The 18,729-nt window shown below is 36.5% G+C and overlaps 1 protein-coding gene across 1 annotated transcript in view; it reads right to left on the bottom strand.

The window, feature by feature from the left end:
* The window catches only part of BLTP1 (bridge-like lipid transfer protein family member 1), a 194,936-nt gene that overhangs the window by 103,907 nt on the left and 72,300 nt on the right, over nt 1-18,729 (bottom strand). The window contains exons 23-33 of the mRNA XM_080929338.1: nt 16,388-16,567; nt 15,041-15,169; nt 12,470-12,589; nt 10,857-11,137; nt 9,918-10,168; nt 7,303-7,561; nt 5,495-6,332; nt 4,037-4,107; nt 3,261-3,434; nt 1,675-1,795; nt 216-362 (exon numbers count right to left, since the gene is read on the bottom strand). Of these exons, the coding sequence (XP_080785464.1) occupies nt 216-362; nt 1,675-1,795; nt 3,261-3,434; nt 4,037-4,107; nt 5,495-6,332; nt 7,303-7,561; nt 9,918-10,168; nt 10,857-11,137; nt 12,470-12,589; nt 15,041-15,169; nt 16,388-16,567 (2,571 nt within the window). The remainder of the gene's footprint in view (nt 1-215; nt 363-1,674; nt 1,796-3,260; nt 3,435-4,036; nt 4,108-5,494; nt 6,333-7,302; nt 7,562-9,917; nt 10,169-10,856; nt 11,138-12,469; nt 12,590-15,040; nt 15,170-16,387; nt 16,568-18,729) is intronic.

Here is an 18,729-nt window from a genome sequence, read left to right as displayed (position 1 = left end):
TTACTGGATGAATATGGAACTAAATATCTACTAGTAGTCTACTACATTAAATTCATTATGATATATTAAATGTACAATAGATCATCAAGAGAATGGAATATATCTTTTGATATTGCAAACTGTTTCACTAACATTCCCTTTGTTAAATGTTAAAAAGCAAAACAACAAAATATGCTCTTATATCAGGAAAATGTTTCTAAAAAATTTAACTTTACCTTTGGTATGCTCACATTAGCCTGCAGACCTTTAATTGTCACATTGTCTTGCTTTGTTGTGACATTTGTCTGAATTTGTCCCTGGTTAGTTGTTCCTATCATAGGATGCTCAGTTTTTGTCCCTCGAACATCTTGCTTGGGGGATAACTGAAAGCATTGAACAAAGTTATTTTCTAGGCATTTCATAAGTTCTACATCACCCACAACATGTATATCCATTGTGTTGTTACCACTCCTCGACCTACATGATATCAATGATCCTGATACTCAATCTTGAAATTCAGGAAAAAGCTGGCAAATACACCAGTTTGCCAGACTGAAACAAGTGTTATATACTAAAATGAAATCCATTCATAGATAAACAAAAATGGTAATCGTATATTTTGATAATAGGTTTTGTTGTTTATTATTATTATTATTATTATTATTATTATTATTATTATTATTATTATTATTATTATTATTACTGGTAGCAGTAGCAGCAGTAAAACTGAACTCCACATCTTGAAGGCTGACTCGGTTGACTGGCTCCTTATTGGCTGGAAAATAGCTCCAATTTCCTTCATTCATACCATTCTACCAGAAATACCTGAATGTAGCACATGAAAGGCTTACAAAGAATAAGTAATAATGATTACTTTACCAGAAATACTCAGGCTTAATTTCACTTGTATCCTGGTTCCTAATCTAAATATGATACAGATAAACTTGAAAAATCAAACTACCATCAGTGTGTGACTGCTTAGCAAATAGTGGCAGAGCCAAATGACAGCAGAACAGAGGTGTCACACAGAAAATGAAGTTACTCAATTCACTGAGGTGAACAAGAAACAACATAAAGATAAAGAGAAGTTAAACATACATATACATACATACATATATATATATGTGTGTGTGTATGTGTGTATTTGCTTCTGAAAGGACTAAAATACTAATTCTAAAGAGTGATTATCACGAGGATGAAGAAACACTCAGCATTTACGAGAATTTAGTGCTATTCCTGAGTACATAGTGCTGTTCCCAGGATCCTCTTTGGGTAGCTCACAACTACTCATAGCTCTAGCTCCAGAAGATCTAATACCCTCTACTGGTTTTGACAGACACCTGTAATCATGTGCACATAACTACAAACACACATACACACAAATTTAAAATAAATCTTAAAATTTTTTCTCATCATTTAAAGACAAGACTTGTTAGAAAAGGCTTAAAAACTAAGATACTTTTGAAACAAAGAATAAAAACAAAGCTATGTTTTTTAGTTAGTACTACTCAATCCACAGTAGTTATCTGTGATATTATGAAGCCAATGGCATGTAAAAGGGTTTAAAACACATCAGATGTATTCCAATTTAAGTTAGTGATGAAAGTTTGATACATTTAAGTTTTTCAAGTTTAAATAATCCAACATATGAGGAAGACTCAACTTGCTATACCCACTGAATCAAAGACTTCTTACATTTTCTGAGAAGGTAGTCTTGCTATTTTGGACAGCTTCTCTAAGGACTTTAGTGTGAAGATCATCTACAATTGCAGCTGGGTGCCGGGTACTTGCACGGTGAACCATAGCTTCAATATATCTGATAAAAAATTAAAATTTCATTTAATATTACGTCTTATTTTTACCAAACAATCAGTTTGAATATTTATAAGTCTTCAATACTGAAATGCAGAATTCCAAATTATATCTTTAGAAATACTACAGGAAAAAACATTACTGAAATTTTAGCTCAACCATCATCCCAAAAAGTTTAGGTTAGGCAAGAACATTTGTACCCACCACAAATAATGTTCAGTAATTTTCTACAGACTTCCACCTTACATTTATATCCAAAACCTTGTTTTTTTTTTTTAATTTATTTTTACATGATAAATAAAAACTTTAAGATTATATATACTAACAGGGTGCCATATATATAATATGAATGTTATTTAAGGTAAAAACTATATAAAAACTTCTATACACATCAGCATTGCACATCAGAGCTTCTAACTGTAACTTAGTACCAGCTAATCAACATTCCTTGTACTGGCTGGTTTTGTGTCAATTTGACACAAGCTGGAGTTATCAAAGAGAAAGGAACCTCAGTTGAGGAAATGTCTCCATGAGATCCAGCTGTAAGGCATTTTCTCAACTAGTGATCAACAGGGCTCAGCCATTGTGGGTGGTGCCATCCCTGGGCTGGGAGACATGGGTTCTGTAAGAAAGCAGGCTGAGGAAAGCCATGGGAAGCAAGCCAGTAAGTGACAGCCCTCCATGGCTACTGCATCAGCTCCTGCTTCCTGACCTGCTTGAGTTCCAGTCCTGACTGACTTTCTTTGGTGATGAACAACGATATGGAAGTGTAAGCTGAATAAACCCTTTCCTCCCCAACTTGCTTCCTGGTCATGATGTTTGTGCAGGAATAGAAACCCTGACTAAGACATTCCTCTACCTCTTCTCCCAGGGATATCAACAAACACGGCATAAACCAGTAAGTCTTTTTGATTCTCCTAAAGATAATTTCCTATATTTTTCATTAGTATGACTCCAAGAATCTTGCCAGTTTATCAGAAAACACTATGTACCATTCCAGCAAAAGAAGTGTTTTCATGAGAACTAGTCCTTATTGAGCCTTTCCCTTCCTCTCTATCTGTATGATTCACACTCCATCCTGTGCAATTTTAGCTTCTATCTGGGTCAGTTTTATCTCCTTCAATAGACTATGGATATCTTGCAGGACAGAGTAACTATTATTTTTCCTTTAACTCTTCAATTAACAAGTTTGGATATAAAATAATTATTTCCCACGTGTTTGATCATTTTTATTAGTCAGATGTAAAAGATAATAATTATATAGCAATTATAATTATTATAATATTACAATATATTTAGTTTGAAAATGTATCAGATGATTAACTAAAACGTAAGTACTTTAAAATCTACTTCTATTTTTACTAAAAGCAGCTAGTTAATAAACTTGTAATAAGTTCAGTATAACATTTACTTATGTCATGTAAATGCGTCACTGTAGTAGTAGTCATATTCTTAGACAAAGGTAATACCTGTCTAAGGCTTCAGCCACCAGTGGAGTCAGAACAACATCAACAGTTCCTTTTACTTCAACAATAGCTGTTGTCTTGGTCTGAGCAACAGGCTGATCTAGGGCCCACTCCTCAGTTAATGTTTCATCATCTGTGTTATCAACGATTTTCTTGTCCAGTGGAGTATATGGTGTGCTACAGAGTTTAGTCATAAACGCACATATTTAAAAGAATAGAAACAAGAATAGGAGTTGAAGCTTCGTTAAAGTGAACATTTAAATTACATTTATTTCAGTGAAAAAATATTTTAAGTCTGAACACTTTTTAAAACCAGGCTGAATAAGGTAATAAAATGCATATTGGTCAAACATGGCAATTATATGACATGATGACAAATAGTTTTTTGACATATTTATTTGATAGATAGGCCTGTATAAAATATGCAAACATGTTTATCTACTTCTACATAAAAATTTATGTGGAGTAATTATTTTTAAAATAATGCCTAAACTCAAATTCAAAATGTTTTTTACTCAGAATAAAGTCTACTAATCTCATAATCAAAAAAGACTATGACTCTGAACTTTAAAAATGCAATTTTTTGGCACCTGTAGTCCTAGCTGCTTGGTTGTGAGCCTAGCCTTTAATGGCTGAGCCATCTCTCCAGCCCAACCATCCTAGCTGCTTGGAAGACTGAGGCAGAAAGATTCTTTTAGTCCTAGAACTGAAGAGTAAGCTAGGCAACATAATAAGATCATATGCAAAAAAAAGAGGAAAGAGAGAAAGAAAATTCTTACTTTGAAGTTGATCCTGAAAGTTGCATCCCTCTATCTAGCAAAGAATTAGCAGTAAGTCCCTGTTTAATGACCTAGAATAGAACAAAATGTTGCTTATAGTCTAAAATTGTAATTATTTATCATTATGATAAGCAATATTTGTGAGTACTCAAAGTAACCTTGCTGTTATGATCTTGATATGTTCAATATAAATAGTTGAGAGAAGATATTCAATGGGTAACTTCATGTTTTCCTCAAGTAAGTGACAAGAATTATGAAGGTGAATTGAAAGTAAAAGGCATGACTCAAACAAGAATTACAAATGTCCTTCCTCTGGGAGTTCTTTTTCACACTGAGCTCAGGTCTGAGTCTCTCATTGATTCCTTTCTTCATTTTTCAGTTAAAATGCTATGACCTTGGCTGGGAAACAAGGTTCAGAGGGTGCAGTGCTATTGCCTAAACACAACAACCTGAGTTGGTATCCCCATTGCCCAGGTAGAAAGACTGACATGGAACCACGTGCCTATAAACCCAATAAAGACTGTAGTGGAGATGGGCAAATCCTAGGAGTTCAGTAAACAACTGGTCTATCCAAAAAAAGGGGGGGGGCAATCTCCATGTTCAGTGGAACTTCCTGCCTCCAAAATAAGGCACACACACACACCAAAATATGAATTAAACATACACATACAAAAACTATTCCTAAACATTGTTCATTATTTTAAAGATAAAAAATTTCATACTGGCTATTATATATTTACACTGGTTAGAATACATATTAAATATAAATATATTTGAAGTTTTGAAGTGCTTTTGGCTTTTCTAAATCCATATACATAAACCACATTCATGATGGTTGATAATTCAAGTATCAACTGAGCTGAACTGGTTATCACCAGAAGCAGTTAGAGACTAAGCGAAAGAAAATTATTTTTTCAAAATAATTTCAAATCTTATATAAATTAAAAAGTTTTTAATTATGTGTATATCAGTGTGTGTAAACATAGGTAGATGTATGTGGAGGCCAAAGGAAAAATCTGAATCCTCAAGATCTGGAATTACAGTGATTGTGAGCAAACCATGGGTGCTGAAAACAGAACTCAAGTCTTCTAGAAGAACATCATGTGTTCTTAACCACTAAGCCATCTCTCTCCAGCTTCCAAAATCTTTTTGTAAGACACAGAAAATATGAACTCACAAAGGAGATTTGATCCTATTCTTAGGAACACAGGCAATATAGATCAAGCTACATTGTAATTTACTACATTAATACACTGAAACCTTATTCCATCCTTGATTTAATTTGCTCAAATTTTTAATATTTAGTAATAACCCTGTAATCTAATTGTTGTACAGGGAGTCACAACAGAAAGTCTATTTTTCAGAAGATAGTTGAAATGACTCAGAAGTTCTAAAATCAACTTAAAAATGGTTTTTCTATATAAGTATGTTGATGGAAAATAATGATTTGATCTGTACCTTGAATGTTGGAACACAAAGCTGTTCAAATGATGAGGAACTTTCTTCACTGGTTGGTGTATCTAGATCAAGGGGGCGATGCAATGAGGACTTGGAAGTTCTCTTGTTGGTTGGATGTTTAACTGACCAGTTAATTACCTGAAACTGAGTAAGGTAAGTCTGATAGCAACTTATCACAGGCTGCTGAGATGTGATCTGCTCAGCCTCTCCTGTTTTCTCACCTTCCACAATGTACAGATGTTCAATGACTTCATCTTCACCACCTAATGCAGAAACAAAGGAAGCCTGGGAAGGATGAGTTTTGAATGGGAGAGTTCGGGGATCTGTAACACCTTCCCCATGGACAGTAAGGGGTCCTTCTACACTGTGATATATGGAACCTCTACTGTAGTCAATCTGTTGCATTTGCTTTTTCTTCTTTTTTCTACCAGGATATGTTCCAGGGCCTTCATCACTGCTTATGGGCTCAAATTCTTCAGCAGCAGAGAAGTAGGCTTCACTATCAGCCATTGACATACTGGAATCCATTGACCGATACTGATGAAATGAATTAGAGTCAGCTGATGGTGTGTAAGGGAATGAACCAAAACTCCTCCTCTGTTTTGGTGAGTCTAGTACATTCTCATCACTCCGAGAGACATCACTACTAAATTGGACTCCAACAGTAACAGGCTGTTTGTCTCCATAAAAGGCAGCAGTGAGACTCTTAGTACTACCGAGTCGGGTGGAGCACACAGAGGCTTGCCGTTTCAAAGGAGATCTGAGAGGAGACTGGCCTACTGACTTATCTTGGATGTTAGGAGACACAGGGCTGGTTCCTGAGATTTCTGTAGGAATACTAAAAGAGAAGAAAACTCTATTTTCAGCACATCACACAATCTAAACATAAAGCACTTATAAAATTATTTAGGTAATTTTGATCTTTTTACAAATAACAGAATATCAAGAATTTTACAATACAATATTAATTCAAAATAGTGAAACATTACAGCATGAGTTCATAAAGCTGAAAAAAAAAAACCCAAACAAAAAAACATAACAGTAGCAAAATCAGAGTCAAGAAGTAGCAATGAAAATAATGTTAAGGTTGGGTGTCAGAACAATATGACAAACTGTATTAAAGTGTCACAGCATTAGGAAAGTTGAGAACTACTGCTCTAGAGAACTGTGAGTAAAACAATCATTTTAACAACACTTAATTAAAGCATCCAAACAAAAATATCATGGTACCTAGGTTGAGGGACAAAGGTTTTGATTACAGTTTTTACATTTAAAACATGTTGACTATGGTCATAATTAAGCCAGATAGCTATTAAGACTGGCTACGGAAATTGCACAGAATAAATAGAGAAAGATCCAAAGATAATTCAGAAGAACATCACCTCTCAAGAAATGTCAGGCTATAGAAAGTGGAAGAAAAGCAGAGTGAAACCCCTGATACTGGAGCAGAAGGTACAGCCAAGAAGGTGGAAGCAAACTGTGGAGGGTTCTTTTGAGCAACAGTAATTCAAAAGAAGGGAGTGTTCAACTATTACATACTAGGACCAAAACATAGTCAATAAAGTAGGATAGTATACAAACAGAAAAAATTCACTGAATGTAGGATGTGAAATACTTCCATTATAGTTTTGCATTTTCTAATATCTGCAAAGAGTATATTAATTTTATTGGAAAAGACACTGATATATCACTGTACGTTCGAGTTCAAGGGAAAAATAATCTAAATTGAGCAAATAAGAAGAAAGAAGTTCTTGTGCTACTATTTCCAGTAAGTGTAATCCAGGTTTATATTTTAACTGAACACTGACCTTGCTTGGCCATCATCTCTTTTGGCACCATGTAAGAAATCTTTCTGAACTGAGGGGTCATCAGCAACAGAAGAGGGGCTGTCCTTCTCACCGGCCAGTAATGGCTGCGCAGCACTGGAGCTGCTGTTCTCCTCTGAGGAAGAGGATGAACTGTGAGACCGTAAAGGCACCTGAAGACTAAGGTGCTGAGTTTTTCTCTCTCCTTCTACTCCCACTGATTTGTTTTCCCATTCTTTCCTCTTCATACCGTTCACATTTCCTAAGCAAATAAAATGTGGGTTAAATGACTGTAAACATTTTTGAAGGAATATATGAAAAATATGGCAATTTAATATAACTACATTTTAAAGTATTGTACTTTTTACAAAATACAAGTATCTAACTTCATATAGTAACATGTTACACACTATAAAAAGTTGTAGGTCCACAGTCTATAATGTGTAAACTTTTGCTCTTTCTTTTTTAATCTCTCATTTAAAGAATTTGAGAACTGAGGGTATAACAGTGGAGAGAATGTGATCGGGAGGTGGAAACCAGCAGTTCAATCCCAAGCATGTATGTGCATGTGTGTACACTTATGCACACAACTCATATTTAACAGAAAACTTTAATACACGAGCATCATGCATTGCACTTAGATTACTTGGGTTAAACATTTTCCACATTTTATGTACAAATTGAATAGGAGTAGGGATTATATCATCTTCTATTCATTGATATACTTCCAGTGTTTAGAACAACCTTAAACACAAAGTGATAAATAGATAAGGAAATAATAAATTCACAGTTAAAATGGATGGGCCCTGTGTCAGTTTCATAAGAGCCCTTTGATGTGCTATGAAAATGAAGGAGCATTAAGAAATAGATAGTGCCCTTTAACCCCCATAGCATAAAGTTTGTTCAATTTCCCCTCTCCTGCAGCCATCTCTGAACTACTTAAGAAAAAGGACCCCTGCTGCTAAGCAGAAAACACATTCTTTAATGAGGATGCAGTTAGAGGTGGAATTCAAGGAGGGACTCCTGGGTTTAACAAAGCAAACAGAACAATGAAAGTCAAAAGAAAAAAAAATGTCTGTTTGACTCACTTCCAAATGACAGAAACTGAGTGAATCCTTAATTCTACCAGCATAACTGAGTTGACTTCATCCTAACATACAAACCTACACGTAGCTCCAGGAAGGCTCAACAGTCAGAAACTCACATACTGTAGGTGCTAATTGCAATCTCCCTACATATGAATCCCAGGTAATTGAGTACAATCTGCTCTCAAGGATCCCCACGGAGATGAAATGCTGTGAAAATCATAATTAGCCTAGCCCTCTCACTCTGTTCACATGTTGAAAATTGTTCTTCCCACTTTGCACCATGCATACCTCCCCCCACACAAACACCCCTCCCTGAGTTTATGGTAGTCAGGTGTCATTCAATCTGCTGCTCACAAACTCAAGAAGTCCCATTATTAGTGCTAACTCAGGAAAACTAGAAAGAACATTAAAGTGTCTTTAGTAACCCACATTCCACTTGCCTATATGACTTAGTACAACTTGATCTCAAAAGATCCTTCAGTTTCCTCCCTGTAAAGCAATGATAAGTAAATGTCTGTAACTCTAGAGGCACAGGAATTGTGATTTAAAGGCTAAGTGACTACACAGCAAGATCATGTTCCAAAAACACAAAGGAACAAACAGCAGGGATAATGCTGACCTCACATGACAGCTTGAGGAAGAAATGAGAAAAAATAACAGAGCTAACACTTTAAAATAAACATTATTTACCCATAAGGTTACGAGAAGACTGTAGCCTCCCTGTCTCCTTCTATGTATAGGCAATCAATCTGATAAAATTTCTTAAAACTACTACCTTTTATTTTAAAAATCTACCAAAGGGGGGGGGGGGAGTAAATTAGTATTTTTTTGAGAAACCTAAAGGGAAAATGCTAAATAATGATGAAATATCAAACCTTATCTTTATATTTCATATCTATATAATGTGAAAATTTAAGCAATAAACACTAAACGTAATTGTAGAAATGCAAAACTAAGAATCCCAAGGGGACACTTATTTCTGAAATCTTTGGAGAAAAGGCAGCACTTAAATCTCAATCTAACATACTCAAAACATAACAGCTGCACTATTTCAAACCAGTGTGTCTGCAGCACCATCTTGGATACACTCAGAGAAGATGAGATCTTTCTTTGTGACATTCCTGACGTGTTTATTAGCCAGAAAAATATCTTGGAAAATGAGTCGGTGACATGGGGCATTAATACAACGTGGCTAGTGATAGGTGGTTCAATAAAAAGAAGCTGAGGTGAGCTATGGGACTCAGTATAGATGAGGACATGCTTAGGCTAAGCTTTGCAGGGAAAAGTGCTCATTATCAGGAGCAGTCTGAATAGTACACTCACTTTAATCCTAGGTCATGCCCCTCCAAAAGAAACACTACATTTATCTGACTTTAAGTTACCTGCAAAATACATGTAGATTATTTTAGCCCCTATCTGCAACACTACTAAAAAAAATCAATTATATTAAATAAAGTAACAGGGCTTCTCTCAGAATGGCACAGGGACAGAGGCAAGAGGTTAGCACCACACACAACACATTTTTATTACCATCTAGAGTTTTGGGGATTTCTTTAGTAATGATCCACTCTCCAGGCTGTAGCAAAGACTGGCCATAATACATATCAGACTCTGCACTTGTGCTTGAAAATGCAGAGCTACTGGAAGGTGTCAGTTCTTCAAGTTTGAAGAAATCTAGACCAGTTACTGTGCCACCAAAGAATCTGCAGCCACCAAGACAGCCACACTTGTTTCTGCACCTCTTATTCTTCAAGGTATCATCTGGCCACAAAAACCACAATCTAAAAAGAATGCAAAATAAAACAAAAACAACATAAGAAGAAAAATCATTAAGAAATCAGTAGATAATCAATTATATTCAATTGTTAATATACATAAAGATCAAAGTAAACAAAAAAACATTTAATATTGCAGTATATCTTTTTAATCAATTTACCCTTCAAACAAAAATACAGCTGTACCACATCAAGAAAGATGAAAGTAAGAATAATAGCAGGCTCTGACAACTGTTTAAAAGGTTCAGCCATTGCTTACTGGCTAATGAAACGAGATGTAGGTGTTCTCCCTCATCCCTCAATTTTTGAAGGCCTGCCAAAAGATTTTTCTGCTGGACATAATGATGTGACAGTTTCCTGCAGCAATGAATTGAAAGTACGGAACTAAGAGAATGTGTAGTGTCTTATAAAAGTGATCTGGAAACCATAATTTGAATTGTTATCATTGTAAAATAGATAGTATAGAATTTTTTAAGATGTTATTTTCAAAACCACACCATCACTACAGAACCTCAAATGATACATTTACATGAGTATCAGGTTTCTTTACATTAACCAGGGTAGAGACAGAAGCAGTCATTAAATCTTTATTTTAAATGGTCTTAATCGACCCCAACTATAGAATTTCCTCTAAAATTACCCAATAATTTTCAATGGATACTGATACAACTACCCTTAGAAGAATTTCACCCACCTCTTAGTTCTGGCATCATGAGTTTCCAAGAAATGTCTTTGTGCCTCGTGTTTAGAATGATGGTCAGCAGCTAATGCAATATCAACTGTAATAAGACCTAAGGTGGCTGACCCAGCTTCCAGCCAGTAGGCTCTCCTCAGCACTGCAGGCTGAAGTCCAACCCTGCAGTTATTTAGTTGCTCAATATACTGTCTCACTTGAAAGTCCTGAATTGCAGCACTTATTCCTTCCCCAACTGACTGATTGTGAAGATTACAGTTTGCAACTCGTATTGCACCCATCTAAAGTTGAATTAGAAAAGGAAACAAAGATGTAATTTCAGTATTGTTAAATGTCTTAGCAAAAACTACAGAACTTGTGCCTACCTGAAAAAAAGTAAAAAAAAAAAAAAAAAAAAACATAGTGGAAGAAACAAAAAGAAAGAATATAGAAGGGAAGGCTCGGTATGTAAGGGAGTTTGCCACCATCTTGACCACCTGGGCTGGATTCCCACAACCAAAGAGTAAATAAAGAAAACCAAATTCTACTAGTTGTCCTCTGATTTTCAATACACACACTAAAAATAAATGATACATAAAAAAACAAACAAATAAATAAATGTAAGAGAAAAGCATCTGTTCAAAGCAGGGGTAGAGATTGGAAAATCAAGGGAAGGGAAGGGCAGGAAAGGGGAGGGGAGAGGAGGAGAGGGGAGGGGAGGGGAGGGGAAGAGGAAGGGAAGGGAAAGGAGAAGGAAAAGAGGAAGGGGAAGGGAAGGATATTGTCAGTCCTGGAGTTAGAGCACCAGAACCATATGGTAAAAGGAGAGAACTCCTATTAGTTGTCCTCTGACTTCCACACACATGACATGTATACAACCCCCCACCCCACAACTAAGTAAATAAGTGACTTCTAAAGAGCAGATGCAAGTAAAGGAGCTGACAAAGGTACAAGAGAAGGTAGAGTATTGAAACCACAGGAACATGGCAGGGCTTGACTTAAAAAATAAAAATCCATAGAGCAGAGGTACTTAGCAAATGTTTTCAGAAGCTAAGCGGGAAACATAATCGGTTAAAACCAACAGACACTCCAAACAAAACTTTTTTAAACTATTTAATGAGAGAGGGAGAGTAGGGAGGTAGGAAGGACACACTACGCCATGTGTTGTAGATGTCACTTGGGAGTCAGAAGACAACTTTCAGAAGTAAGTTCTCTCCTTGCACCTTGTTGAGGCAGGATCTCTCTTCCTGCTGCTATCCTGCAGTTCTAACTGGCCGGCCTGCAAGCTTCTGGGCGGTCCTCATGTCTGTGTCCCACCTTCCCACTGGAGTGCTTAGACGTGTGTCAATGCATCCAGCTCTTTAAGTGACTCACAGTAATCTTTTTAATATACTATACCGCAAGAATAACTACTACCTGCTACCTTACATCCTACCATAAGTCAATCTCACGGCAATTCAAGGTGAAAAAGTGGTAGAAGTACTAACAGAAAAAAACAGTTCAAGAAAATAGACATGAGTATAAAGTAGGAATAGTCGATGGGATCACACAGTACAAACATCTCAAAATATAAAGATTTACTTTAGTAAAAAACAAAATGAATTGCCCTATCTAAGAAATAAGCAAATAGTCACCTTTATATTTGTAGCACAACCATGTTCCACAATATAAATATCAGCTCCATCTACTGCTAAACGAGTCATGGTGTATTTTAAATCATCTGATGTTGGACAAGGCCCAGGAATACAACTCAACTAAAATAAAAAAGGAGAGTATGTTATTGTTTTGGCATGTCGTTAAATCTCACTATTTAAGTAAAATTCTTGTTATATGATCATTTTTTATTCAATCGAATTTCACTATTTTATAATGACAACCGAAATAATCAGAAATAAAAACAATCCACTAGAAACCTAGTCTTATGTAACCATGTACCAATTTAAAAATTGGCACATCTCTCAATCTCACTCTCTGAATGTACTATATGTATACATGTCATATATACAATATTTATAACATACATAATATGTATTACTTATTCCTGAGACTCAAAATTGGTCAGAATAAATGAATGAAGTAAACACATCACAAACTTAATATAAAGCTGCATAGCACTTACAAGTGTGAGTCTACTAGTGTAAGATTTCCCTGTAAAAATCACATGCACATGCACACCTCTGTCACATGTGCATGTTTTCACACCATGCACTGTAGGAAGCCGTTGGCGCCAATAGATGGCGCCAGCTTCCCACCCGTTGTTCAGCCTACAAAAACCTTTCCCCTCTTGTTGCTTGGCAACCACATAGTCACAGCCCACCCCCGGGGCACGTGATTGAGCTACAGGAGGATGCACCAATCAGGTAGCAACACAAGTCTCTGAGGCTTATATAGCAGTGCATTTTCTCCCCCACGTGAGAAGAGGAAGACAGTGGGGAGATTGCGGGAGACCCCACGTGGAGGGATGGTGGAGAGGTGCCACGTGGAGAGAGACGTAAAAGAGATTGCGGGAGGTCCCGCGTGGACAGAGACTGGACAGAGAGATCGCTCGTGGGGGACTGCGCGTGAGAGGTCATCTAGACAGTAGAACCCGGTAGGGAGTCCCCGGCTCAGAGAGAAGTTTCCTGCTCAAGAAGCCCCTGCTCAAAGTGCTGTTCAATAAAGGTTATCCGCAGAAGAAGCTGTTTGTTTTGTTGCACGCCTGTTCCTAGCGGCGGGAAGCGTGGGCGCATGACAATGCACAAAGAAATCAACTATAAATATTTTCATATTTAGGAAAATATACACAAACTTCATTTCATTTTGATTCTAAAGCTGATCTGGTAATGTTTAGGTTGGAAGAAAACAAACATACTCCCACTTCAATGAACTTGAGGAAATGAAAGCCATGAGTAAACATGCCTGGCCAAAAAACATGTGCAGCCCATTAGTGATATAGGCACAAGAAGAAACAGTTGCTTTTCAGAACAATCAATGCCCTATACCAATGGACTCCCTCTAGGAAAAATTAGAAGGGCTTGCACAATGGCTCAGCAGGTAAAAGCAATACAAGCTCTTAAGATAAATTCAATCTCTAGAACTTAGAACTTACATCACAAAAGGTGGAAAGAGAGAACCAAAGCCATAAAGTGGTCCTCTGACCACCACATAAGTACTGAGGTGCATGAGCACCCATATACCTGCATCACACACCACACATATAACAATAGTGTTTACAATGGAGCAAAACAAAATGATAGGAACTGACAAAAGAGGCACACTTGCTGTAAGACAAGGGTTGACTGAAATAAAAACCAATTTCCCAAGGTATGTATACAGCTTTTTAACATGTTACACACACATTAAAACATATTATAAAACTTAAAAAGAGTGAACATACCACATGTAAATTATACTGCAATGAACTTGATTAATAAAACCTTTAATGATATAAACACTTTCCTGGGGCATTTCTGGAGCTTTTTAAATGCAAAATGCTAGTGCTGTAATAAACAAACACAATTTGAATGGCACCAACATCCAGGGAAGCACTGTGAGAGAATGAAAGAGTCGATTGTACCATCTTGTCTGCACAGAACTACCAATGTGCTCCTTGTTTAAAACTGTCATGATTTCTCAGTTGTCTGAAGTGTGCATACTTTAAAAACTCATAGCAAATGGCCCAAACTCATAGGGCATGTAGTGACAGTAACAATATTCATTTAACTGTCTCTGTAAACAGTTTGTAGAGGCTCCTATCTATACTGTACGACCTTGAGGGAGTGCTAAAATAACCCTAACTTGAGGCAACTCAGTATTCTGAAAAGAACACACAGTCTGTGGAGTCAGAAATCTGACAAATGCCAATACCAAAATTAAGTTTCAGGTTACATAAGCTACTTACTTGGCTTTATTGCTTCAATTTCTAAATCTACATATGCACAGCTAGGTTACAGATGCACAGATAGAATAATAGTGATGTAAGATAGGAATTATAACAATAAAAATCTAAATATAAAATTCTTACATTATTCATATTTGTGAACTGTTTTCATATTGATCTCATTTTTAGATACAACTAAATAACTAAGAATTTACAAACTCATTAATTGAAAAAGTGAGCTATTAACTTCATGGCTATATATATTTGACTTAAAGCTAGGCTTCAGTGTTTCATCTTTACAATGGCATGAATGGTGACAGCGTGGCCAGCACACCTGTTAGCATACCTTGGATTCACAGAACCGGCGATCGAGTCCATGTTGGCATATTATAACTGACTTTGGTCTTTCTAGTTCATACTCCCGACATACCACGTGGAAAACAAATGTCTGCCCCCATTCCAAGAGACTCGCCAGCTATAGGTAATAACAGGATGGCAATAGTATTAGCTTTCTAAACAAGTATCCAGTATTCAAAAGTTTATTAAGTCTAACAGGACTGAAAGAACTCAAAATTAAGTAGATGCTACTTAATAAATACTGCCAACCGATGATAGTCTACCTTGATATCCTTTACAAGCTTGTTGTTTTCCATTTGTGAATGTCAAAATACATTGGTGCAAGAAAACTAATTTCAATTAAAAATTCCACTTCACCAACTTCTAAAGCAAATACGTTTTTAAAATCAAGGGTTAACCTTTACTTTTCTAAAGCTAACGGATCCACTGAATAGATAAGTGCACAAAAAGGCACCTAAAATCCTCTAATTATTGATATTTAATTTTAAAAATTTAGTTATCTCTGATAATACTGAGTTACAATTTTAAAAAACTAGGTACTCTGAAATTAAATTTCTGTCTATGTAACAGCTTAAGTGAACAGAATAATTCACATAGTAAGATACGCCACCACCATCCAGTTGTACTCTTGATTTTATAATACATTAGAGTTGTTAATAATAAACACATTGAGAGACATATACATATACTGTCAATTCCAAATACATAATTTCAACAATTAAGTTATACACATTTTACTTAACACAACAAACATAAAGTTATCTATGGATTAAAGTAATGAATGTGGTTCCATATAACACATGAAATAAAAAAAAAAGATGATGAGACTGTTCTAATACCTAATATTATTAAAACTGGATTAGTTGGCCTTCAAATATTGGAGTATCTTTTCCCCTCAAAATAAGTCTAAACTTCATGTATTGTATTATATAAGTTGTGAGTATCAAGAACAGCTTCTGTTCTAACAGCCTTGTGGGGATACAACAGACATCAGGCTGGCTTATAGTGAGCTCTTTTTTAATGTCTTTACTCGCTCATTCACTTTAAATCTGGATTGCAGCATCCTCTCCCTCCTCTCCTCCCAGTCTTACCCTCACAAATCCATCCCTTTATTTTACCCTCTGAAGAGAAGGGGAAGTCTGTCTTGGGTACCACCCCTCCCTGGGACATCAAATTACAGAGAACTAAGTGCATCCTCTCCCACTGAGGCCAGACAGGGTAGAGGAGCTATGGAAAGGAGATCCAGTGGCAGGCAACAGGGAGACAGAAACAAACATACATGATAGGAGACAGTACTGTGAGACCAAATCTATGGAGGTGATGCTGTGAAACATACCTGTGGTGCTGTGACTTTAGCTGTAAGGCTTCCAGCCTGCACATCAATCAGCCATGCATATTCTAAGGAGTCACTTCCTAAGGGAAGACCTTCAGCTGAAAACATGGCATGTGCTCTCAGCTGGAGACCTGACAAACTGATGTGACCTTCCCTGAGCACTTCATCCACAGGGGGTCGCTGCTGAAGACAACAAGAAAAAGGTAATGGATATGAACAATAACATTATGCTGTCTGGTTGAGGAATATCGAATGGCTGAGAAACATCTGAGGAAGTGCTCGACATCCTTAGCCATCAGGGAAATGCAAATCAAAACAACCCTGAGATTCCACCTCACACCAGTCAGATTGGCCAAGATCCAAAACTCAGATGACAACAGATGCTGGCGAGGTTGCGGAGAAAGAGGAACCCTTCTCCACTGTTGGTGGGGTTGCAAACTGATACAACCACTCTGGAAATCTGTCTGGCGATACCTCAGAAAATTGGACATAGTACTACCTGAAGACCCAGCTATTCCACTTCTGGGCATATACCCCAGAGACACTTTAATACACAACAAAGATATATGCACCACAATGTTCATAGCAGCTCTATTTATAATAGCCAGAAGCTGGAAAGAACCCAGATGTCCTTCAGAAGATGAATGGATACAAAAATTGTGGTACATTTATACAATGGAATACTACTCAGCCACCAGAAACAATGACTTAACCAAATTCTTAAGAAAATGGCTGCATCTAGAGAATATCATCCTGAGTGAGATAACCCAGTCACAAAAGAACAGACATAATATACAGTCACTGATAGTGGGATGCTAACCCCAGAGGCTCACACTGCCCCAGAAACAACTCACAGTCTGTATGAAGTCCAAGAAAAAAACAAAACAAAACAAAACAAAACAAAAAAATAGTCATGCTCAATCCTTACCTACCAAGAACACATTGACAAATTCCGGGTTGTACCCTGTATTACATGTACTGTCTGCTCATTGTAAAAAAAAAAAAAAAGAAGTGACCACAAGTAAAAAGGTGAGTTGTTTCACAATAGTACACAACCCATACTTGACTTTGCTTTAGAGGACCATGTTGCGAGTAATGCTACCAGGACAACAGCCTACATTGTCAGGCAACATGGCTCAGCAGTGTCACTTGGGAGGGGTCACACTGTGAAGATTCCTATCAAAAGCACATTACACAGTGCAGACGAGTGAACAAATGCTTTCTTACTCTAACGGAATGTGAGCAAGGTAAGGAGGTAAGAAAACTCCTGGACTATGGATCCAGCACCCTTGTGTTTGGGAAGAAATATGAAGTTCAAATAACCAAGGGGACAAAACACCAGCAAGATTTCTACAACCATCTGCACATCTTTTTTCCACAAATTATTTTTCTAATTCTCCAAATATATTTTAAATTTTCATCTCTCTAAAACTCATATACTAAATAATATGGGTTGATGTAAAACTTCATAATGAACTCAACAAATTTTTTTTATTTTAAATCTAGTAAAGCCTTTTGTGAATGTGGCAATTAAAAATTGAAGCATGATTCTGTAATCCAAAGAAATTAGAAATCCATCTTAGATTCTCAGAATTTACCTGTAAGAAAATAATTTATTCCTTTATTAATATCAAGGCTTTACAAAGAAAGATTGCTTTCCTATCCACATACACAGATTCCAGAATACAAACTGACGGTAGCAACCCACTAGTCACAAAAAAGAGGTCCAATGTGGTTTTCAAATTCTATGACAAAGTAAAGCTTTATGGAAAAGAGATTTATTTGATGACAGTTCTGCCTGTTCCTTTTAGTGGTGTGAATATACATGTAATAAAATGATACCTAACTATGAACATACTCTCTCTATATATATCAACGTACAGTCTGAATCCAATCTGTAATTATATAAAAGTCTTATACTATAAAAGAATTTAGGTAGAGTGGTATATTCAGAAGCCTAAAGATCTATAATTATCTCAATCTGAATGTTTAAAAAAAGGAAAACAGCACCAACTAAATACTGATTTCAAGTATTATGATCTCAATACACAAATACAAAAGATAAAATTCTACAAATAAGTGGAAACCTAATGCAATGGAAATTCCTGGATTCTGTATGGGTAACCCTAAGGAGGTCCTCTAGCATTGGAGAAAACAGAGTCTGAACTGGCCATTATCTGTAAGTCAGGCAAGGCTTCTGATGATGGGACTGGGCTACATTCAGTTGTACTGTCTGCCAAAGGCATCCCATGGAGATCCCAAAACAACCCAGGCTGATGCTAGGACAGAAGGTCACTCTCTGAAAACTAACAGCAGGAACCCCACTGATGAGGACAACATCCATG

This window comes from Micromys minutus, assembly GCF_963924665.1.
Source record: "Micromys minutus genome assembly, chromosome: 15".
NCBI lineage: Eukaryota > Metazoa > Chordata > Mammalia > Rodentia > Muridae > Micromys > Micromys minutus.
This window is presented reverse-complemented; position numbering and strand designations above follow the sequence as displayed.